General features: G+C 36.5%; 1 protein-coding gene across 1 annotated transcript in view; it reads right to left on the bottom strand.

The window, feature by feature from the left end:
• Cadm2 (cell adhesion molecule 2) overlaps positions 1-22,554 on the bottom strand; it is a gene marked incomplete at its 5' end in the record, with an annotated part of 224,968 nt that extends 202,414 nt beyond the window's left edge. Inside the window, one exon of the mRNA XM_035444348.1 lies at positions 22,401-22,554. Within this exon, the coding sequence (XP_035300239.1) occupies positions 22,401-22,554 (154 nt within the window). The remainder of the gene's footprint in view (positions 1-22,400) is intronic.
• Between the last annotated feature and the right edge of the window lie 3,945 nt (positions 22,555-26,499).

The following is a 26,499-nucleotide window of genomic DNA, read 5'->3' as shown; positions in this document are numbered from 1 at the left end:
TCTCCTCCCACCCTCTTTTTCTTTCAAGTAACCAGGGTACCTAGGCTAAGATTGCTGTTATGCATAAATTTATGTATTTTTTAAAAAATATTCCATAAGTATTGGAGGGAGGGACTGGAACGGGATGATGGGGCAAGGGCTCTGGCCAGAATATAAAATAAATAGATGAATAAAAACATGAAAATGTTATATTAATTCAACACTTCATTAAAATTTTGACACTATTTTCATTACAAGTTGTTACCCTAGTATCCAGCTTGATATAGTATGTGCAACATTATTTTTCCATACATTTTGGTAAATAGCAAAATGTAAGGTGGCTTTCTCATTCCTCTTCTTTGTTATTTTGAGACAGATTGTAGCTCCATGGCCCTGGATCTCACTATGTAGACCAGGCTAGCTTCAAACTCACAGATACCTGTTTGGGTCTGTGCCTGAGTACTGGGGTTAAAGGTGTGCATCTCCTTTCATGCCTTGATATTAAGAATGGGTTATGGATGCCAAGAATGTAAATTTAATGGAACTTAAGCCATTAAAGCAAACTGTAGTTACAATGTCCCCAGCACTTTACTCTCCTGGCTGAACTGAGATGTTTATATTGTTAGGCTGATGGTTCAAAGTCAGAACTTCAGTATTTTTTATGAAATTATATAAGCCATCTCTTCCCAAATTAACTGTGATAAAGTAGTTGTTTTAAGCTATTTTCTATCATTAATGGAAGTACATGTTGTTGTTTGTATTAACAAATATCTGAATTTTACTGATCATAAGAAAATAATGGAATTTTCGAAGTGATCAAGAACAACTAACAGAGGTGGAGATGTAGCTCAGAGCTAGTGTCTGCCTACCCTACTCAAGGCTCTGACTCTGGTCCCCAGCACCAAGGGAGAAAAAAAAGGAAGAGACAACTTCGAAGTGGAAAAATTCGAAGTTAAATGACACTTGTTACTGGAAGCCATACATGTATTTACTATGTAACCAATAAAAAAATTAAGCAATAGAGACAAAAAAGAAATGAAGGAAGGAGGAAAGAAAATAAAGGAAGAAAAGGAAGAAAGAAAGAAAAGAAAAGAAGACCAAAAGAAAGAAAAAGGAAAGAAAGAAACAAAGAAAGGCACAAAATGAATATAGTGACTTACTAAGGAGAACAGAGAATAGGAGAAGAGGGGAGAAAAGAATAGGGAAAGAGCTGATCTGTTGTCTAGGGATATAAACTTTGATGTATAAAATGCAGTTCTGTAATTTACCATAAACCAGAGGACAATCTATTTGTTAATTAGTTTAATTATGACAATCACTACACAGTATGTATATATTAAATCATCCTCCCATTCCTTGAAAATATACAATCCTTGTTTTTAAAAATTTCAGCAGTAACACATAGAGGTTTATTCCCATGATTAAATGCATTTTGGGAAAATACTGAATAGCACTGTCTTTTCTTCTAAGTACTTACATTTAAATAAGTCACAAGAAAACTTAATTTGCAAAATATTTTTTAGCAATTGTTCCATTAGAAGTTTCTGCACTGTTTCTTACTCAATAAAAGACGTAAAAATGTAGACAATAATGAATAGCATAATTTTCCATTGCTAAATTTACTGAGACTCACTTGTAGATCTATAGTTTAACTTCCTCATGAAATTATGTGATTCTAAAGAAAGTATATTAATAATAGAGATCATTGCCTACTATGTAACACAACACTATATATTACTGTATGCACAAAACATTAACAAAATGTATGTTTTATAAAATGTAATAGAATTTACATAACCTGTATAAATTTCTATCAACTTACCACACATTTCAACATATATAAGAAATTGTAATTTCTACAATTACAATTTCTACAAGTGGAGGGCTATCCACTTACTATGGTCACACATTTTAATATTATGTTTTCCAAAACTGATTATTCATTTGTTTAACTGTGTAATTTTATTCAATATTAAATGGCCCCAATGAAACCTATTGTGAATTCCTTAAGACTTTCTTTAAGGTCATTGAAAATAGAAGTGTTAAACTCTCCCAACTTTTTAAAATTATCCTTGATCAAGTTTCTAGCTTGCATTTATGACATCCAATTTTAAGGTCAATTTGGATAATTTAGTCAAATTAGAATTTCTCTCCTAATCCCTGGAAAAGGTAGACATCAATGAATCCTAACTACATTTGTCATGTAATCAGAGTATAACATTGTGCCAAGTCTATCTTCCTCTTGATTTGTAATTATAGTCAGATTTCTTCAAAGGTGCTTGCAAATTTCACATAGAGCCCCAGTTCTCCAGGTGGGTTGAGCAGAGTTCTCTGTTTAAAACAACAACAAAAACTTGTAATATTCCTCTTGAGGTGGATTAATAGCCTTTTTCATTAGGACAGAGAAGCACACACCGAGAATGTCTTTCTACTGTCTGAGTAATCAATGATCCGAAATGGCTATAAATCTGCCACAAATTCTCCATGCTTCAATTCAAAGAAAAATATTTATTCTTTGCTTCCCCTGTTTCCTTCCATTCTCTACTATTATTTTCTAACTGTAGGGAGAATCATTTATTGTGCTATTCAAGAAGCAAGGATGTATTTCAGTTCTTAACAATTCTCCCTTTTAAAACAATCCATATGAGTTTAGGCTAAGCATGAAAGGATAAATGATATAAAGATGCTTGGAACAAAAAGAATCATAAAATCCAATCAGAAAAACTATTCATTTCATTACTGTTGTCTCAATGATTGAAATGTGAACATGTGATTTATGGTTATTTTAGCAGAAGCAAAAAGCAAAGTAATGATTAAGTTGAAGAGCATTTGTTCATTAAATCGAACAGTGGCAGCACATCGCACAAAGTAGAGTCAAGCTTGCCAATAATTACACATATCCAGTAATTAACTCATTGGCATTATACAATGCTCCAAGTAAATTGATGGATAATATACTTGAAAAATATATAACAAATGAGTCACATAGAATGAGAAAGGTTTTGATAATTACTCTGGATTTCTGTAAGTATGTGATAATAAAGAGGTCAGTAATTACGCTGTCATGATACAATTACAAAACTAATCTCAGCTATATTATTTTACTTGCAAAGTATATTACTGAAATTGTGGAGCACAGCAATTATTAATTAGAATAGTTCTCAATGGAAATTTCAGTGGAAATTGGTTTTAATATTATATAATATATATATTTATATTATATATATATATATATATATATATATATATATAGAGAGAGAGAGAGAGAGAGAGAGAGAGAGAGAGTGCACTGAATACAAACTTCAATACCTGACTTAGTATCTTGTGTCAGTATGCTGTAGCTTACTTTCAGAAAGTGAATTAGAATGAGTGTTTTTAATCCTATAGACAATTCTTTAAGATGATTGTGTAAACAAGCTTGTTACTCATTATGGTTACATTGCACCTTAACCATTTTCACTCCAGGTACCCTATGCAGTTTACTATATGATCCAACAAGCTGAGCACAAAGGGAATTCTCCCAGTTGCTTCTTGCCTTGTGTCACTCAGTCACATTCAGACAGGCAGACAATGAATGACTGACAGGAGACTGAACTTCATGGAAAGAAGGGAACAGGGTGTCCCTTTGGGTCTAATAGTGGCTTCATGTTTTGCCTTTGTTTTAAGCCATGCATAACATGCTTCCCCTCTGATGTGTAGTAAAATATTTTTTCTTTTTTGTTGACCCAGTGAATCATTCATTTTTCATTGCCCCATTTAGCATTCCCCGTCTTTGTAACATAGTTCACTCCTACACAAAAGCTAAATAGTGAAACCTATTAATAACTTGAAAATAAATATTAAAACATGTTGACTTTTAACTTCCCTAAAACCTTTTAAGTTTAACTTTTATTAACTTTAAAAAAAATCAGAGTTCATAATATAATTACAAGGTATCTCCCTTTCACTTCTTTCCTCCAAATCCTCCAATATACCACTTCTTGCTCTCTTTCAAATTTATGGATTGCATTGATTGTTATTACATGCATATATGTAAAGGTGTTGCTGTGGGTGTAGGCATAGGTATTGGTTATATATCTGCTCAGTCTGTTTACTGTGAGTTGCATGTATGTATTCAGGACTGACAATTTGGTACTGAATAACCAATTGGCATAATCTTCCCTGGGGAGGACCATTCCTTAGTTGCATGCAGTTCTTTGCTTATGGTGAGGACTCATGAGCTGCCTGCTTCCCAGTCCCCATTAGGATGTTACTGGGTGTCATCCTTGTTTAGCACATGTGTAGGCAGTCATGTTGGCGAGCTCAACTTTTTACAGTGTCCTTTGCTTTCTACTATGAACTCATTACATACTCATATTGATTTTATCGAAACACATCATTTTTATGTTGTTTCCAAGTATTCAGCCAAGCAGTACCTCAAAATATAGCACATTTTTAAAATTTATGTGAGAGGACTGTAATTTCTCAGAATAAATGATTCCTCTTGAAGTTAAAAGTATTTATAATTACTTTATTCAAAATATAAACATCTCACATTCGTTTTATTTTTGTTTGTTTGTTTTTGTGTTTTTTTTTCCTCTCTGAGAGTAACTATTTCTTTTTGGGACATCACAGTCTTACTTAGGCTTGAGACATTGCTGATTTCACTGACCCAGACTCATGGGCTCCACAATTATACATTTAGTCAGTTTTTCACCAATATCATTTCCAAATTCCTAGTTTTCATATGGCTGCTTTCCCCACATCCTAATTTTGGTCCCAAATGCTTCTCCATGAAATGAACTGGTCTTCATTGGAATGAGAAATTCTGCTACTCCACTTAGCCATCACACTGCCAGTAGACTGTGTAGCTATCCCTCCCTCAGTTTTCCTTGTCACATTCGGTAATCATTTTGGAAGCTTTCAGTCTGGTCACTTGTGAATGTGATAGTCTCTTAATTTCATCCACAATTCTCCATCCCACTTTCAACACTGGTTCTCTGTCATTCTTAGACTTCACAATGTCTATTTCATTTCATTGGAAAACCAGGCTTATTGCCCTCAATCACCTTGACAATTCATTTGGGACCTATGGACTCACCTGGATCTCTGTTTGAAAGGTGCCTTGTCTCTATTGTGTAAATCTACCTGTCCTGTTCTTAGCTTCTGTTTTTTCCTAATGATAAACAACACTACACTAACAAATTGATTAACAAAGTCTTTGAGGGCGGTGTCACATGGCTTAGCCATGCCTCCTGGTTTCATATCCTTGTACCTCCTCAGATATTATTCATGTTACCAGGTTCCTTTCCTTCAGTATCCATGTATGAAAATGCAAATAACAATTCCATCACTGTGAATACACTGAGTTAAAGCGTCTTGAGCCCTCTTAACTAAAATATACTAGTTGCCATTTCCCAGTACATTCTTTTGGATGAGAAAATGTCATATTGGAGTTTAAGAACAAAATGCATAGAAAGCTTCCAGCTCTGCCTGAAACTGCAGCAAATTGTTCTGCCATCTCTTTAAATGCAATCTCAAAATCCTCTCCCTATTTTGAGTTGATGATTCCAATTTTCTAGAAGTTTTTGGCAGAAGGACTTATCATTGTCCAGCAGTTTGTTAGTCTTTCTGATAGGAACTATTTATTATAATTCCATATCTGCATCTTTACCTAAGTGTAAAACCCTAGAAATATGGTGGTTTTTATAGAAGTCTTTTTAGTTTTTCAGTTCAAGCTCTTTGTTCATTTCCTTTGCTACAAATTTTGCTGAAAGCAAAGTATAATTGCACATTAACATTCAAGCTGATTTAATCAAATACCCACCAGATCATTTTCTATTTGTAAATATATAGACATGCAGCCTTCTTATTTTCTGATATATATTTGTTTTTTAAAAATCTTTAATATTTTTTTTCTATGAAGGAATGCAGTATGCTTTGCAATTGTAGGATCAAATGGCAAAACAAAACAAAAGGCATGGATTAATCAAATTTCTATAATTATTTATCATAGGATATCTATTAACTAAGTTCATTTATCATTGAGGTTGTGGTGATCATCTTATTACCCATTTTCAAAATATTATCCCGGATCAACTTACAACACTGATAGGATATTTTAAAGTTTATATTTCTTCATAAAAGATATGCATGAAGAAATCTATAAATCTTGGATTGGTTCCTTTCATCCAAAATTGCATTTCCTCACAAGTTTATAGGATAAATCCTGCAATGGCTACTAACAAGGGATTGAAGATGAATTTTGAAATTGTAGCAAACTTTGCCTCATTTTGTAAAAAAGTTTAAAATGAGAAACTTAAGCTTGAAATTGCTTCAAAATCTCTTATCCTATTTCTGTTGATGCACTTGTCTGAGACTCATTTTCTACTATAACTGCTATTAATATAATGCATAGAAATAGTTCAACTCAATCCTTATTTCCTACCATAAATGCTATTGTCAATCCAATGAGCTTAGATAAATTAACAGATAAGAAACAATAATATCACATTAAAACTTAAACCAATTGGCTTGGAATAATTACAGCTTCATAAACTTATTTTCATTTCTAATTACAAAATAAAATACTGTGAGCTTAATAATAGTTTCCTATATTTTTCAATGTGTAGCCTAGCTTTTTCATATGTTAGAATGTAGAAATAATAATGAAATGTTGTGACTTATTTTAGCATATCTTTATGCTATGTAATAATTCATCTACATTATAGGTTATGGGTGTATTTTGTGTTTCACTGAAAAATCTATGGCTCTCAATGATTCATAAAGGTTTGTAAAAGCTTCATGAATCAAGTTACTATGTCAGAGTCATTATCACAGATCTATAGCTTAGCCTCTGCTCAGATATGGGCAAGAGGGAAAAATAGCCCCTGATGTATAAACTATGGATACTCCTCCCTCTGCAAAGGAGAATAAGCATCTTATGTCTTTTATGCTTCCTGCTTAGAAGCTGGGTTAAGCTAAGGAGAACTAAGACTATGGCTGCTTTGCTTTGTCTGTGACTATTCTTGTTGTTTTCAATGATAAGCAGGCAGTTGCATTAACCTTTTAGCAAAGAAATTAGCATTAACTTATTAGCTCAGACCCACAGTAACTCAGAGGCTTGCTTAAAGGCATCCACCCATGCCCCTATGGTAGGAAGAAGGTTGGTTTTTCTCCTCCTATTACTCTGATGGCCTGTGGATAGATGCCATTTTTCCTAAACCTCCAATCTCAGTCATTGTTATTACTTTTGCTGGTAAAGAAGGCTCCCTGCCTGATTTTAAAGGATTTGGGGTGGGAGTTGGAAAACAACATAGAAATGAATATTAAGAAAGAACTTATTCTGCAAACATATGAAGATATATGCAGAGAAATACAGGTGCACTGATTTATTATTGTTATTTTGTGCTTGCTAAGATATGAAACAATCAAAGGAAAAACAAGTGCGGGAAATATTTCTGGGACTTGTCATTGCAAGAACAGTGTTAGTCCTCATCCTGTCTATCACTGATTTTCATAAACACTCTTCTAGTCAAATGTCACCAAATATGGAAAGTTTTTCTGAATAGCAAGGAAAAGGAAATGAAAACATTAATAACTTATGATTCCCATGTTTTTTTTGGCTACTTCCTTAATCTGTTGCTTTGGGAGTCATTAAGGAAATGGCTTCTTTCAAAGTTCCTTGTTATTTTACCAATTTCACCTTTCTTTTGGTTATTGTGATTAAGAATATGACCAAAAGAAATTCAGGGAGGAATGTTTATTTCATCTTACACTTCCGGATTGCAATTGCTTATTGAGACAAGTTAGGTCAGGAACTCAAGGCAGGAACCTGAAGGCAGGACTATGGAGCAGGAAACATAGAAGAATGGAGCTGATGGGCTCACTTCTTTCCCCCCCATTCTTAGCCAACTTTTCATTTCATCCTAGATTCTGACAGGAAACATCAGCCCAGAAATAGCACTACATGCAGTGGGTTGGGCCTTCCTGCATCAATCAACCATCAAGGCAATTCTCCACAGACATGGCCATAGCCAATCTGATCTGAAGAACACTTCAAATAAAAATTCCTCTTTTTCTCTGGTGACCTTTGATAGTTTCAAGCTGACAATCTGAACTACCTAGAACATTTGCCAATGTCCTTAACCCAGATCTTACTTGCTTTTGCTTAAGATCTTTAATTATATTGCTCTATAGATTCTTTTTTTAAGTTCAAATTAGGAACAAATGTACTTCACATGACAATCCCTTCTCCCTCTCCCTCCCATCCCCCAAACCCCACCAGCCCCACACCCTATCCCCCCATTCCACTCACCAGGGAGGGTAAGGCCCAAAGTCCTCCACATCATCCTGGGCAGGGCCTAGGCCCTCCCCCATGTTTCCAGGACAAGAGAGCATCCCTTCACGTGGAATAGGCTCTCAAAGTCAATTCTTACACCAGGGAAAATTCCAGAGGCCAAATAGAATGCCAAGGCCTCCTCATTGACATCCATGTTCAGAGGTCTGGATCAGTCCCACGCCAGCCTTCCAGACAGCAGTCTGTGGTCCATGGGCTCCCCCTTGTTCACGCCAGCTGTTTCTGTGGGTTCAGGCCCTTTGATCTTCATTCCTCCCTCTCTAACACTGAGTGCCAGAGTTCAGTTCAGTGTATAGCTTTGGGTGTCTGCCTCTGCTTCCATCAGCCACTGGTTGAGGGAATGGACCGAATGAGCCAATTGGGAGCATGAGGATAGGGAGAGGGAGCTGGCAGAATGAGAGGAGGAGAAGAGGAGGGGAGAGGAGGAAATGGAGGAGCAGAAAGGTTGATTCATGGGAAGAAGAGAGGAGAGCAGGATGAGAGATACCATAACAGAGGGAGCCATTATAGGTCTGAGGAGAGATCTGGCACTAGGGAGATTTCCAGTGATCTACAAGGATGACACCAACTGACAATCTAGGCAATGGTGGAGAGGCTATTGTAAATGCCCTTCCCCTATAATGAGACTGATGATTACTTTATATACCATCCTAGAGCCCTCATCTAGTGGCTGATGGAAGCAGAGGCAGCCTCTCTCTAGATTCTTGTAATCAGTTTTTATTATATAACTCTGCCTGTATGTTTAAATCATTCGTATGCAACCAGAACAAAATCTAACCTTATGTCCAACAGTCACAGCTGCCATCTTCTCTCAGGCCGCATCTCCTTTTCTAATCTTTTGTTTTTCAGGTTTTTAAGCCAAAAGGTATAAAATCAAACATGTTCCCTCCTCCACTACTTAACCTCTCATTTTTTTTTTTTTACATCAGATAGTGAAATCTCCTCCAGTTTGATGTAGATTCAATCCACTTTCACAAAAACAAGGATTTAATCAGTTTTAATCAACTTTCTTATTATATCTGAATCAATATTGTCTCTTACCAGCATTTGTGTGTGTGTGTGTGGGGGGGGGTTACAACTGTCTACAGTCTTCTTGCTTCTGATCTTTCTTCAGTGATTATTCTCTCTGCATCCCTCAGAACTGGACTGTGGCGATACTAATAAGATTGCCTCACTTGTCTTACACCCACCAACGGTTTTGTGTCTTAATAGAAAATAATCTACAATTCTTCAATGGTTGTGAGGTCCCATCTGCAGTTTATCCTGGAACATTCACTGCTCTTACAACTTTTTCTTGTATACACAGGACAGAGTGGCTAGCCTGCCAAAATCATTAGACTGGGTCCATGTCAGAATGCTTCCCTTCTTGTCTAAGGGACAGTCACAGCATTATCCCATTTAGAAAGTGGGGAATTTCAGACCTGTAATCCCTGCATTGGTAAAATGGAAGTGGGTAGAACAGAAGTTCAAGTCATTTTTGGTTACTTAGTGATAACTATGCCTGTGAGTACATGTATATCAGAACTTGTCCCAAAACAAAATACAAAAATGAAAATATACATAAAACAAATAAAAACCAGGAATGAATCAAACAAACAAATTAATGCTAAACAGAAGGCGGAGGGAAAAAACGTTCGTTGATTCTCACTGTGTCTTTTTTATGAATAAAAGAAAGACCATGTTGAAGGGGCTTCAAGAGTTCAAGTTCAATGCACTATGCCTAGATAACATTCTTCCCAAACCTCCATTAAGCATTCTGAAACTCAGAAATAAGAAATAAGGAGACTCAAAAAAATCAGCATCCCCTGCTAATGGCCCAGTTCCACTTTTTTTATGAGGCACTTGGTGACCATATATCTCCTATAAGAAAGTTTATTACACAATTAATAGAATTATAGTTGCCCATCTAAGAAATGCATGACCTTAGTAACTTTTATACCTGCTATCCACTTCACTATTCCTATATAAATGACATATGAGAACTTGGCACTTAAAGGCAAACACATCCATGCATGTGTACACACACACACACACACACACACACACACACACACACACACACACACACACACACGGAACTTAAGGCTACACATCCTTCACCAAGGTAACATCTTCGCACCTTTCCCCCCAAATTTCTACCTCCTATGGATCAAGCATTCAAATGTACCTATAGTTTCATTCTCATTAAAACCATCTCAACACTTTAATACTTGGTTTATTTACAGAGGATATTGATTTTCAAATAAAACATTTTAAAAGACATTATAGAAATTTTCAACGTAAGTTAAAACTAGCAGTTATAAGTTGTTAAATATGAGAAAGTCTGAGGAATTCTGAAATGTCCCCAAATGGAAGCATTCAGATATGTGCATGCAATATCAAATTTCCAGTATTGATATTGCTATAGCTGAGCATTCACAGAATTATGTTGATATGTTTTCTGAAAGTGTTGGACTCTAGTCATATAATCATAAAAAAGTGGAAGCAATAATTACATACTGCACAACCAAAGATTTTCAGGTGTTTAATGCAAATGGCTTCATGACCAACAGAAATGGAAGTTTAACATCTACTTCGCCTTTCTGGAGAATGGCATTTCATCAAAGTAATTTTTCAGAATGGAATTTTTTTTTTTACTTCAACTTGTTGCTGCCTTTAAAGAAGCAGTGCAGTTGAAGGCAGTTGTGAACACAGGGTGATACAAAGTCTAATGGATTTATATGCATTATATATTGGACATGCTACTTTTTGTTTATCCTCCTTCCTGTTCTTTGCCTTCAGGGAGTAATATATTCAGGAAGCCTTGACATATAGTTTCCATTTGTGTTTCTCTCAGGAAAGACACTGACAGGAGGTCAGAGTCTTCAAAGAAGGACATGCAATTTGCATATTTCCACACAGGGCATCCCCATTCTCTGCTGCAGTTCCTAGCCAGAAGTAGGTCCCTTTGCAACTTTTTTAGTCACAAAGATAGGATCATTTCCCTAGATTTTTGGTGTTTCTTCCTCCTACACCATGCCCCTGTGTACATTTGTTCTCTATATGTAGTTTGCACATTCTATTTAACGCAATTGTAACATTGGTTTCCAAATGTTAGTATTGGTTAGTATGTATGTATTTCCTACAATATTTACTAATTAATGTGAAGATACTGAGGTGGAAGGTTCACTGAAGACATCAAGCAAAAAGAAGGTATCTTTGGAGCAGTGTCTTAGAATAAGTTCCTGTTTCTGGCAGAAAAATAAAATGATAAAGACTAAGTGAAGGGAAAAAGGGAAATCATTTCTACAGCACCACATCATACATATTAGACTAGAGAAACTAAAGATTTGTTGTTGCCCAATGTAACCTTTGTAAGGTTACTATTCACAACATTTCAAGAGTCTTTTTATGCAATGCATGGGAAGGTCTTCCCATGGTTAGCGATTATGGTTGAGGTGAGAAATGCTGAACGCATTGAAGGTTATTTAACAATTATATAAGTATTTGTAAATATGAGACAACAATCTTAATTGTGTTATTGCAAACAAAGAGAATACCTTTTAGTAGAAGGTAAAAGGAAAATTAATATTGCCCATCTTGACATTTGCCTTGCTCAGCTCATCTTTAATATTTTAAAGCTTGTGATTGATACGAGGGGCACAGATAGACACGGGGAAGTGTCATTGATTGGTATGAAGCAATGAGAAGTTCACCATCATTTAAAATTCTCGTTTGTCTTCTCATTATCATTCTGGTTTTAGGAAACTTCATTCATGTTCTTCCTTTTCTATTGTTTTCAATATTAATGTAAAATCATCAGCAGAATAGTTGGTTAATTAACACAAGTGGCTTGAGACTTTTTTGGTTGTGAGCGTAGCCTTTAACGACTGAGGCATCTCTCTATCCCTAGGCTTAGGACATTTTTTTTGTGGGGGGGTTATTTTCACTCCTTTAGGAAGCTTGTGAAAATATTGGGCCATATTTTTGCAAGTGCATGTGTAAAAAGTATGCAAGCCCAGATGTATGCATGTTTAATAGTGTGAAGGACTACTTGTCTATACAAGCAAGTGATGGAACGAGACTATTTTCAATGTCTTCCTACATCATTGCACCTTATTTACTGAGACAGTCTCTTGCTGAATCCTGAGCTTGTGGATTTGGCTGCTTTGTTCAGGAATCCCCTATGTCTGCTTCCGAAGTGCTGGGATTATAGGAATTCACTACACCTGCCTAGCATTTTATGAGAGTGCTGGGAATCTAGACTCCAGTGTTAATGCTTGCAGAGCAAGCAAGGCCATCTTCTCATCAAAAACATGGTAAAAGAAAATACCCCAGACTAATATATTTTACATGTTTATATGAAGACAAATCTAAGCACACAGTATTGCAGCTGTGGAATATGCATAGTATATATTCCTAGACATGTTTGCTAAAGGATTTGTCAATAGGAACATATTGAAGTGTTCCTTTCTGAGAATAAAGTGATCAGCTTTTGCTACTTCAATTGTTTTACACTTTGCTTGCAAAAGATCACATGCTATGATCTATTGGATTTATTTTTGTTTCTATTGTCAAATACCAAAGAACATTCCTGTGGAGTTAAAATGACCTCTGTTACCCCTTTGTCTCTGTCTTTATATACTGGAACAGTTCTACCTGCTTACCAACCATTTAGAAGAGTGGAGATGATGTCTGTGTAAATTGAAAGAAGGTCCTAACAAGCCAATGTTGTCTGTGCCATACATGCCAAAGCATCCGCTATACCTCTGGGACCCTGACATTATCTTCTTGATATTAGGTTTTATTTTATTTTTAAAGTTCTTGAGTATAAAATGAAATGACTTGTCTATAAGCTGTTCAGAAAGGATTAGGATTCTATTGAATTTCTACTTCAAAGATTAATGACTTATTGTCTTCAGGTATGCCCAAAGCAGGTAGGGACCTATCAAAAATGCACTTCCAATCCTACCACCAATCACTGTTGGAGAAGTGTCCATCATCACCTTCTATTAGTCTACACTGGTATCAGTAGCAGGGCCAAAATTCATATGTGACTCCAAGCCTATGATTTCTGTAGCAGATTTTTATTTATTTAACAGTTGATATCTGTGTTGTGACAGCCATGTGATTCTTCCATGACAGCTTTATGTTCTACTTCCTATGTCTATAATCCAACAAGGTTGTAATGCCAGGCTAAGAACAAATCTACATCCAAAAACATGTTTCCAAGGAATAACTGTCAATTGTATAGCATTTGGAGTGTGACTACTGTGCTTAAGCAGTGGAATTATAAGAATCTATGTTTTTAAAAGAGTCTAAGTAGAGATATGGCCATGTGGCTACTGAATTTTTGAGCTGAGGCATAAGACCATATAATTGCTCTCTTTGCCTTTCTCTATGTGTAATTTCAACAGTGGGGAAGTGGGGAAAAATAAATCAGTGACAGAATGTGGGACATGATGATGTCTGTTTGCAATTCCAGCTTCAAGGAGACGGAGAGAGTTCTGCCTCCATCCACTGGCCCAGGTAGGCCAAGGGCTGTTTCTGCTTCCAGTTCATCGAACCTGCTCACAGGAATCTGATGCCAGGGGTCTGCTCACTGGGTCCAAACTCAGTGGCGGGATCCAACATACTCAGACACTGCCAAGGCCTTGGTAACACTAGTAGAAATAGGCTCATCAACCAAAGAAAATCTTAAGTTAAACAAATCCCTAATACAAATTATCCAGGGAATATGGAATACCTAAGAATAAAAGGTATAGAAGAAGATGAGAAAATCCAACTCAAAAGCACAGAAAACATATTCAACAAAATCAGAGAAGAAAACTTTCCCAACCTAAAGAAAGACATGACAATGAAAATAAAAGAACCCTACAGAACACCAAATAGACTCAACCAAAAAAATAAGATCTCCTTGCTGCATAATAATCAAAACACCAAACAAACATAATAAAGAGAAAATATTAACAGCAGCAAAGGAAAATGGACAAGTGACTTATAAAGGCAAATCTATCAGAATTACAACTGATTTTTCCATGGAAACTCTGAAAGCCAGAAGGTCCCGGATAGATATTCAACCTACACTAGAGACCACGGATGCCAGCCCAGACTACTATACCCAGCAAAGTTTTCAATCAATATAGATGGAGAAAACAAGATATTCCATGACAAAGCCAGATTCAAACAATACATATCCACCAATCCAGCCCTACAGAAAGTTCTGGAAGGAAAACTGCAACCCAAGGAAGCTAACTACAGCTAGAAAAATATAGGCAATAGATAATCCCACTTTACCAACAGCCAAAATGAAAAAGGGATAGAAACCCTCACACAATTTCACCACCATCACCAAACCAAAAACAAACAAAAATGAACAATCAATGGTCATTAATATCTCTCAACATTAATGGTCTTAACTCGCCCATAAAAAGATACAGATTAACAGAATGGATAAGAAGACAGAATCCTTACTTCTGCTGCATACAAGAAACACACCTTGACTTCAAAGACAGAAAGTACCTAAGAATTAAAGGTTGGGAAAAGATTTTCCAATCAAATGGATCCAAGAAACAAGCTGGGTTAGCAAACCCAATATCCAACAAATTTGACTTTAAGCTAAAATCAATAAAAGACATGAAGGAGCTCACTTACTAATCATCACAGAAGAAATCCATCAGGATGAAGTCTCAATTCTGAACATTTATGCCTCAAATACAAATGCATCCATGTTTATAAAAGAAACATTACTAAAACTCAAATCACACATAAAACGGCACACAACTATAGTGGGAGATTTCAACACCCCACTCTCACCACTGGACAGGAACACCAAACAGAAACTTAACAAAGAAACAAAGGAACTAATAGAAGTTATGGCACAATTGGACATAATAGATAACTATAGAACATTCCAACCAAATACAAAACAATTTACCTTCTTCTCAGCACCACATGGAACCTTCTCTAAAATCAACCACATACTTGGCAACGCAGCAAACCTCAACAGGCACAAAAAATTGAAATAACCTCCTGTATCTTATCAGACCACCATGCTTTAAAGTTAGAATTCAACAACAATAAGAATTACAGAAAACCTACAAACTCATGGAATTAAGTTACACCCAATTGCACAATTCCTGGGTTGAGGAAGAAATGTAAAAAGAAATTAAAATTTCCTAGAATTCAATGAGAATGTGTACACAATATATCCAAACCTATGGGACACTTCAAAAGCAGTGCTAAGAGGAAAGTTCATAGTGCTAAGTGCCCACCTGAAGAAGTGGGAGAATAATCACACTAGAGAATTAACAGCAAAAATGAAAGCTTTAGAACACAAAGAAGCCAATACACCCCAGAGGAGCAGATGCCAGGAAATAATCAAATTGAAGGCTGAAATCAATAAAATGGAAACTAGGAGAACAATTCAAAGAATCAATATAACAAAGAGTTGGTTCTTCAAGAAAATCAACAAGATAGAAAAACCTTTACTCAAACTTACCAAACAACAGAGACTGAACATGCAACTTAATAAAATCAGGAATGAAAATGGGGACATAACAAGAGACACAGAGGAAATCTAGAGAATCATCAGGTCGTACTTCAAAACCTATATTCATCAAAATTCAAAAATCTAAAGAAAATGGACAATTTTCTGGACAGATATCACTTACCAAAATTAAATCAAGAACAGATAAGCAACTCAAATAGACCTATAACCTCTAATGAAATAGAAGCAGTCATCAGAGGTCTCCTGTCGAAAAAAAAGCCCAGGACCAGATGGTTTCAGTGCAGAATTCTACCAGAAATTCAAGGAACAGATAATACCAATTCTTCTCAAAGTATGCCACACAATAGAAGCAGAAGGGTAATTAACATACTCTTTTTATGAGGCTTCAATATCCTTGATAACCAAATCACTCAAAGACACAACTAAGAAAGAGAACTACAGACCAATATCCCTCATGAACATTGATGAAAAACTTCTCAATAAATTGCTGGCAAATCGAATCCAGGAACACATCAGAGAAATCATCTACCGTGATCCAGGCTGCATCCAGGAATACAAGGATGGTTCAACATATGAGAACCCATAAATGTAATCCACCATATAAACAGACTGAGGAAAAAAAAACACATGATCATCTCACAAGATGCCACAAATGCCTTTGACAAAATCAAACACCCCTTCATTATAAAGGTCTTGGAAAAATCAGGGATAACAGGAACATACCTCAACATAATGAAAGCAATATACAGCTAGCCGGCAGCCAACATCAAATTAAATAGAGAGAAACTCAACACAATTCCTCTAAAATCAGGGACAAGACAAGGCTGTCCACTCTCTCCATACCTCTTCAATATTGTCCTTAAAGTTCTAGCTAGGGCAATAAGACAAAAAAAATGAGATCAAGGGAATGCAAATTGGAAAGGAAGAAGCCAAACTCTCACTATTTGCAGATTATATGATAGTCTACATAGGTGACCGGAAAAACTCTACCAGGCAACTCCTACAGCTGAGAAACACCTTCAGCAAAGTGGCAGTATACAAGATTAACTCAAAAATATCTGTAACCCTACTATATACCAATGACACATTGTTGGTCAGAGAATCAGAGAAACATCACCCTTTACAATTGCCACAAACAACATAAAATACCTTGGGGTAACACAAACCAAAAAAGTGAAAGACCTGTACCATAAGAATTTTGAGTCTCTAAAGAAAGAAATTTAAGAAAATACCTGAAAATGGAAAGATCTCCCTTGCTCTTGGATATGTAGGATCAACATAGTAAAAATGGCAATCTTGCCAAAAGCAATCTACAGATTCAATGCAATCCCCATCAAAATCCCAACATAATTCTTCACAGACCTTGAAAGAACAATTCTCAACTTTATATGGAGAAACAAAAGACCTAGGATAGCCAAAACATCCCTATACAATAAAGGAACTTCTGGAGGCCTCACCATCCCTGACTTCAAGCTCCATTACAGAGCTATAGTCCTGAAAACAGCGTGGTATTGGCACAAAAATAGCCAGGTAGACCAATGGAATAGAGTTGAAAAACCACACACCTATGAACACCTGATTTTTGACAAACAATCCAAATTTATTCGATGGAACAAACAGTTCCTTCATCTTCAACAAATGGTGCTGGCATAACTGGATGCATACACGTAGAAGACTGGAGATAGACCCAAGTCTATCGCCATGCACAAAATTTAAGTCAAAATGGATAAAACACCTCAGCATAAACCCAGCCACATTGAACCTATTAGAAGATAAAGTGGGAAATACCCTTGAATTAATAAGTACATGAGACTGCTTACTGAACATTACACCAGTAGCACACACTCTGAGATCAACAATGGACTGATCTCCAAATTATACAAAGAACTCAAAAAGCTAGTCTCCAAAACACCAAACAATCCAATTAAAAAGTGGGGAACAGAATTAAACAGACGATTCTCAATAGAGATCTAAAATGGCTGAAAAACACATTAGACATCAGGGAAATGCAAATCAAATCAACTCTGAGATTCTATCTTACTCCTGTCAGAATGGCTAAAATAAAAAACACCAATGACAGTTTATGCTGGAGAGGATGTGGAAAAGGAAGAACATTTCTCCACTGCTGGTGGGAGTGCCAACTTGTACAGCCATTTTGGAAATCAGTATGGTGACTCCTCAAGAAAATGGGAATCAGTCTACCACAAGATCCAGCAATTCCATCTTAGGCATATATCCAAAAAAAGCACATTCATATAACAAGGACATCTGTTCAACAATGTTCATAGCAGCACTATTTGTAATAGCCAGAAACTGGAAGCAGCCTAGATGCCCCTCAACCAAAGAATGGATAGAGAAAATGTGGTATTTACACAATGGAGTACTACCCAATGGGAAAAAAAAATGGAATCTTAAAATTTTCAGGAAAATGGATGGAACTAGAAGAATCCATTCTGAGTGAGGTAACCCAATCACAAAAAGACAAACATGGTATCTACTCACTCATATGGGGATTTTAGATATAGAGTAAAGGATTACTATCCTATTATCCACACTACCAGACAAAGAGAAGCTAGTAAACAAGGAGGACCCTAAGAGAGACATACATGGTACCCTGGAGAAGGGGAAAGGGTCAAGATCCCCTGAGTAAACTGGGAGCTAAGAGAATGAGAAGAGGAGAAGATGAGGGGGATGCAGAGGATATGAGGGAGCAGAAAGGTTGAGTCAGACAAAGAATAGAAGATAACAATAATGGAGATACCATAATAGAGGGAGACATTTTAGGTTTACAGAGAAATCAGGCACTAGGGAAATGTCTGGAGAGCTACAAAGATGACACCAGTTAACAATCTAAGCAACAGAAGAGAGGCTACCTTAAATGCCCTCCCCTGATAATGAGATTGATGTCTGATTTATTTGCTACCCGATAGCCCTCATCCAGCAGCTGGTGTAAGTAGAAGCAGACACCCACAACTAATCACTGAACTGAACTGGAATCCAGATGCAGAGAAGGACGACTGAAGAGCAAAAGAGTCCAGGACAGGCTGGCGAAATCCACAGAAACAGCTGACCCGATTATCGGGGAACTCTTGCTCCCCAAACTGATAGCTCAGATACCAGAATGGGACTGAACCAGACCCCCCAGGGAACATGGGTTTCAGTGAGGAAACCTCAGAATTCTACGGGGGACCTCCTGTAGTATTCAGTACTTATACCTAGCTTAGGTGTGGACTTTGGGTCCATTCCACATAGAGGAATACTCCCTCAGCCAAGGCACACAGGGGTGGGCATAGGCCCTATCCCAAAGGATATGGATAGGATAGACTCTGATGACAGCCTATGGAAGGCCTCACCATCCAGGGGGAGCAGAAAGAATACATGATAGGTAGGGTTTTAGTTGGGGCGGGGGCGGTAGGGGAGGACGAGAGGGAGACGGGAATTGGGATATTCTTGTAAAACAATATTGTTTCTCATTCAAATTAAAAAAAATCTGAGAAAAAAAATATGACCACAGGGTTTTTTTTTTTTTTTTTTTTTTTTTTTTTTTTTTTTTTTTTTTTTTTTTTTTAGATGGAGACAGGAGGACAAGGAGGTCAAGGTCTTTTACTGGGCATTGAAAATCAGCCTAGAATACATAAGACTTTGTTTCAAACAATGAAACAAAACAGATGAGGAAGAAGACCTGGAGGTCTTTTTTTTTTCTTTTCCCTCTAGGTCCTAGAGTGGAGGACATCTTTGTAAGAAGCAATTGAAGACTTAAGATTTTACCTTTCCAAATATATTGACTGAGTACTCAGAATGCCTCACAGAGGTCATAGTAGCAGTACTGCTTGGCTTTTCTGTTGAGTATTTAACTCCCTCCCTCCAACAGAAACACCCTGTATCTTTCTCTCTTTCCTTCCCCACTCTTCCATTTCCTTCCATTCCCCCTCCCACCATCTTACTCTGTCTTCTCTCCCCTTTTATAGTGTACCCTTCCCTTTCTTCCTCTGTCTTTTTAGTGTTTTCTATAACCTACTACAGCACAGAAATCCCAGTTTATGGATGCAGAACTTTTGTGAATATGACTCTTTTGCCCCAAAGATCCCAACTTTAGCTGGTTTTCAGAACCATTGCCAGCATTAAAGGATTTTGATACTCCATGTTGAATTTGAACATTTAAACTTGAAATACATCCTCGATGATTTATTTTTGGGCAAACCACTGACAATGCAATCTGATAGAGAAATAGGACTAGTGTTCAGATAGAATCTTTAAAACAAGGATATGATAGAACTTTTGGGAGGAGCAATCAACTTGCAGCGTCTGGATAATAAAGGGCAAAGAAAAGAAGCATGTATCATTTTATTGGTGTCTAACACATGCTTGGCTTCTGCACTGAGTTCAGACATAACTTTGCATATTTTTTTATTCAAGATAAGTCTCAGGAATCAGGAGACCAGATAGACAAATGCAGAACAAAGAGAATGAGGAAAACTGCATCTCAAAACCTTCAAAAATGTCATCATTTTCAAATTCTTCTACTTGAGAGTCATTGTTTCTGGATATCCAGTCAGTTAAGATATTATATAAGAACTGAATCACTGACAGGTGAGGAAATAACCATGTTTGACTGGTATTCATAAAGGAGTTTCTCTATAAACTTCTTTCTACTATAATATCTCTGTTAGTAACTCAACTGATAGAGCCACCAGAAACGCCTTACACAATGATGGAGGTGTTATGGGATAAAGGGAATAGAGGGCTGGGATTTTGCAATGTAACTGTAAGCTCTAATTTGGAAAAGGAACAGTGATATGAGTGCAAACCTCAGGGATTTCCATCAGCAGATGCATTGGGTATTGTACAACAGTTCAAGGATGCAGGGATGTATAGGTCGATACTGCAAATATACCCATAGTTTTCCTCAAAATTAATCAGCAGAATAACAGTTGCATACTTGCAACTCTTGACAGACACTGTATTACCAGTTGCTCTATTTATGACAGGAAAAATGCATTAGCTCCAAAAACTCAGAATCAATTCTGGTTTTAGATGCTCTGTAAAGGATAATTTATAGAACCACAGAAAGGAAGGCAAGGCTGTTAATATAGATTTTGTCTTTATGCCCAAGGAAGTGACCTCTCAACTGTAGATGTAAACTGTAAGCAAACTCTTAAATATGTCCCAATGAAGCATAGGATCCATTTAAAAGTAGAGCTGTTACACAATATGAGCAAGAGCGATAGAGTGGTCTAATGTTGTATTATCCATGGTTGTTGATTCTGACAAATTGTTCTTTGGTAGTATTTTATACATTCAAGAGACTACACTATGGGAAATGGCTATGTTGACAAAGTACTTTCTTCCATTTCTAGCATGGTGACTTAAGTTGGATCCCTAGAAACTGTTGAAAAAAAAAAAAACAACAACAAAAAACGTGATGTTGTGGCACTCTTCTAGTAATCCCAGTGCTGGAGGTACAGGGACAAGAATATGCTACCAGCTCACTAGCCAGCTAGCATTATCTACTGTGTTTTCTAGCCAATGTTGTACAAAGAGCCCCTCAATGTGTTTGAACTTAACTATATATTTAACCAGTGTTACATTATATATTTAAAAATCCGAAGAATTAATTTTCAATTGATAACATTAATGAGGGCAAAAGCCTGACATTATATAAAACACAGGAATTATATATTTTAAATGAACTAAGCATGTTTATTATAGTTTGTTTGGTCAAACTCTTCATAGCTAAATATTAAACTTATTTTTGGTTGTCTTGTTGCTATCTATAGCATTTCATGAAAATATCAGGTGTAAAAATTATTTTTAAATATGACTTATCTAAATCATTTTTTCTATGTTTATGATGCAAATTTGCAAATGTTTCCATATTTTATTACATTTCATGATACTAATTCATATACTGATATAATAATGGATGAAGCATTAACAATTTGACCAATATTATTAGAGTTTTGCTTGAGTTGTAGAGTGTGGATTTCCTCACCACAAAAACGTTTAAACCATAATCAATGTTTTATCTACTTAGAAGTTTTAATTAATTAGTGGATTCCAAATCTCCCTTCCTTTTAGGCACACATAAATACAGCTTCCTAATGAATTTCAGGTTTTTGAACATCTCTTATTTATCCTTAATAGATTAAGTCATTTCTACAGTTTTTTCTTGCTCTTCCAATTGATGAGTAGAAATCTATAAAATAAAACTTCCTCAAATGAAAGCATCTTTTAAACATGTAAAATTAGGATCATAAAAATGACTGTCTATTACCCAGAATGAGAAAAACTTCCCTCTATCCACAAGAGAGCTCCCAATGCAAGGGTATAATGATAAGAAGACTAGGAGGAGGAGGCAGGAAAAGTATTTTCCAATAGAATTGAAAAATGCTTATTTTATTAGAAAGTTGACACAGGTTATCGTTGGTGTTTATGACTTGCAAACTAAAGTATTTAATATTTATCATGTTTAAGTACAAGCAGCAGCCGTTTAGTAATCAAAAGGAATGATTTGAATCATCTTAGGAAAATAAATTCATTATAATTAGGGTATTTCAGAACATGTTTAAAACATTTCTGAGAAAATGTATTCACCTTTCTTGTCATCGAAGTACAGAGTCTGTTGAGCTGGATTTGACCACTGGAGGGAGGTGTTATCATTTTGATCAACTCTGCAGGTCAAAATTGCAGTTCCGCCTTCAACAACCGTTACATTCTGAGTTAGTGGAAACTGCCCTTGGCTGCCTAAAAGGAGATTAAAGAAAATGTTGATTAAATGAGAGTTATAAAATGATTAACTTCCACAGACCTACATTAGACACCAGGTTTCACTCAAAATAAAATTTAAACCAACAAAACTATATATGACAAATGGGAGAAAAGCCATTTAAAATCAATTAGACAACCCTACTGGTGCACCATTAAATGCTCCTTTGTATTTCCTTCTATTTATCAAAATATGCATCTCTCCTATACACACATGAAGACATATTCCAAGAGTAACACGATAGTCTTTAATTTCCCTTGGTCTAGAATTGATGATGCAGCGCTAGACAGAGTCCTTGCTGTAGGAAGGTAAGGCAGGGAACGGTGTTGCAAGAATTCAACTCTCTGCAGGAACATAGGAAACACATAAAACACTTCCCTGGTAGCTTTTTATCTTGTACAACAGAGCACATAATGTATAAAAACTAGAACTTTAGAGTGAATTTATGATAAAGAAAATGAAAAATGAATCCCACTTTACTGGGAGTGCTTATAGACCTGTTTTCTGAAATACAAAACGTTGGCAAAACAATGTGAATTCTATAAAGAATATGCATCCTATAGAATATTCACTTAAGCATTTTAAAAGCATGGTGTGGGGGCTGCACCTGTCATCTTAACTATTCTGGAAGCTGAAGGAGCCCCTGCATTCTGGGAGTTTGAGGCCAGCCTCAATAACAATAGCAAGATATGTTTTTCCACCAACATCCACAACTATACATACCCCGCATATTAGGTGGTTATCCAAGCAGAGATTTATAACTACCTTGCTCATGTTTCCATAATAATTATCTTTATAACCAGAATAATACATCTTCTTACATTCTTTAATGACTCATCAATGTGTATAGTGTCAGTATTTAACCACCTTTTCTATTTTTACGTGCATCATATTCATTATTAATGCAATCTATGCTATAAATTCATTTACAACTAGACTCTTAATACTTTAAACAAGGTTATTTTATGCATAAATGTAGTATACACATTTCCCTTCTTCAGAATGATCTGGAGAGAAACTCTGTCATGCCTGATAACAAACAACCACAGAGGTAAAAATGATTTACGAGAGCCAGGTTAAAATACTATCACGTGAGCAGGTTAGTTCAGTAAGTCAGGACAATTTACATATTCAAGGACATTAGGATGGCTTAAACATACTCAGGCAATATATTTCCTTTACTTCTTTAGTTTGTGATCATTCTGTCATTACTCCAAGCACCACTTGAGGTTGTATGGGAGTCATTGGCATGAAGAAATGTATTACCAGAAGACACAGAAGGGCCTGAAGGGAAGCATTTCTTTCCAGCCTTAAATGACACAGGCACAGAGGTTCAATACCACATTACATAATTAAGAAATTTGAGTATTAAAATCTTTTATCAGGAGCCTTCACTTCTCAATGCCAGCCCCTTCAAGTCACCATGACAACTCCTGGGGACACCTCCCTTTAAAGTTTTGGATGAATTATAAAATTGACATCAGAGTTTTTGATAATATCTTCCTTGACAGTTTACTTTAAAGTGCCTTGCCTTCCTCTCAGAGAATTTTGTAAAACGAGGTGGAGTAAAACCCAAAGCACACCAGAGCAAATGTGAACTTGCTTGAGATTATCAGCTCATAAATATGGAGTGCAGTATGGTTTTAAGGTGCTTTTCTTATATTCCCTGGTGTTAACCTCATGCAAAAATTGAGCAGTCCGGGGAGGGGTAACTTGCCAATATCATAAAGCTCACAACCGCTGATAAATATACATGGTTCACTCAGATGATACTTGGACTATCAACAAGTACATAAATAACACTGTCAACCTCTTTAAAGAATTCAGGAAAAAAACGCAGTGATGCTTGTAACAATTTTATCTACTACATTTGCAAAATAATTTTTGAAACATCCCCATAAGAAAATATTATCCTTCTCATTTCACAGATGGGTAAACTGACACTGGGAGGTTAAGTGATTTTTTTTCCCCATGGTGAAACAAAGTCAATGAACCTTTTGAAGTTTATTCTGAAAGTTCAACAATTTTTCTTCTCTTTCCACAGGGGCTGCTGGATCATCAGAGCTCTGTAACCATATGATGAAATGTGAATTCAACAACAAAAGGGGAAAAATCAATAATCATTTTTATAATGAAATTTAAAGTATAAAGTCAGATAATTGAAAGGTCAATAATTACTGTACTTAACTCTTCTGTGCTGTACAAGAAAATCTCTAAGTTTAATCATGATTTCAATATTTAATGACTGACACATGAAAAAGAAAAAAATAGGATTATCTCCACATCAGGTATTGATGTTAGAACAACTGCATCAGAACCTTCAAGGGCAGGCATGAGGACAACATCCCTCCAACACCTCCCCACACAGTTTCTGACTTTAAGGTAGCATGATTTCAGTTCCCTAACTCTTGCAGCATAAAAACCTTGAAGTCAAATAATTTAGTTTTCCCAATAGAGAGAAAACTCATGTGGAGAATCAACTAATCCTAAATACCCTTAGGATATGTGGTTTCCAAAATCAATTTAAAAGCCTGTGTTGCAGGCAGTTAGACTTCTTCTCAGAGGTCTGAATTGCCATTTACTTCTGCTTCTCAGCAGGAGAGAACACTGAGTTGCTGGGACTTTCCTCTTTTAAGTCCTCATGACTCAACTTTGCCTTTCAACCTTCGGATGTCTTCCCGAAGGAGTTTTCTCAATTGGAAAATGTCATATCATATCAAGTTCAGAATGTCTTCTCAGTTCATTTATTAAGTGCATAGCATGTGGGACATGTTGCGTCCTCGTCTTTCATGAATCCACATTTAGAGGACGGATACAGGAAGTTAAGTTTGCTAATGAACAGAATGGTAAACCTGAGCAAACTGATGGGAGGGAACAAGAAACCTGGTTCAGTCAGTCCGGGTTTGAATTTGCTCAACAAGCTCAGAAGCTAACTTTTTCCTGGCAACTTTTGTTCACAATTTACTTGCGCCCCTCTTTGACTGAATTCATACTATTTTCTGTATGAGTATCTTTTCCCCTCCTCAATTCTCAACCAATTAAGAGGTTGGCAGCCACAAGCCATGCTTGCCAAACAAACAAACAAAAACAAAAACAGGTAGGATGCTTACAGACTTTCTCTAATTTATTCTGACTCAATCACCCAGTCTCATACCTAGTGCTCAATACAACACAAATTACAGCCATCTGTCCCCTCTGCCCCCAAAATGTGGATCCCAGAGATCATCCTCTCCTAACTGTCCTTCCCCAACTCTTGGTTCTATTCCATCTTCCAACCCCTAAAGACACTTCCTGTTAAGCCAAAGGGCTGTCCCCCCCAGGGCAACAAATAGGTGGAAGGCAGACACACACCTCTCCTACTGCTCCTGAGCTCCAATTGCTCCTGTCTCAACCCAAGCTCTGTAACAGGAAATGTGCTTCGGTCCCCCTTTCCTCTAGGAAGCCATCCCAAATGATCACAAAGTCCTTCTTTTCCAACCTTCCTTCCCCCAACACATCTCAGTATCCTACCAGAAAATATCACTTGGTTTGAGAAAGCTAGCAATAGAGAGACATGACACCTCACCACCCAAAAACCTTTGACTTACAATCTGATCTGCCTGGCATAGAACTTGTGGGAGTTGCCAATGAATGTCTGATTTGATAAGGTCCATTTCATGAGAAGGAACCCATATCTGATACTACTTGAGTAACTAAGGACCAGAGAGACAAGATAACGGAGAGACCTTGGATCACACAAAACACAAGTGGTCTGAAAATAAAATAAAATCAATAAAATGATTCCTAATGATCTTCTGATATACTCATAGATCAGTGCCTAATCGAGGCATCATCATCAGAGAGAGGCTTCCTCCAGCAACAGATGAGAATAGTTGCAGATACTCATAGGCAGACCTCACACAGAGAGAGAATCGAAAGTGGAGGTCT

This window comes from Cricetulus griseus, chromosome 4 (genome assembly GCF_003668045.3).
Source record: "Cricetulus griseus strain 17A/GY chromosome 4, alternate assembly CriGri-PICRH-1.0, whole genome shotgun sequence".
NCBI lineage: Eukaryota > Metazoa > Chordata > Mammalia > Rodentia > Cricetidae > Cricetulus > Cricetulus griseus.
Note: the sequence above shows the minus strand (reverse complement) of the source record. Positions and strands in the feature narration are given on the sequence as shown.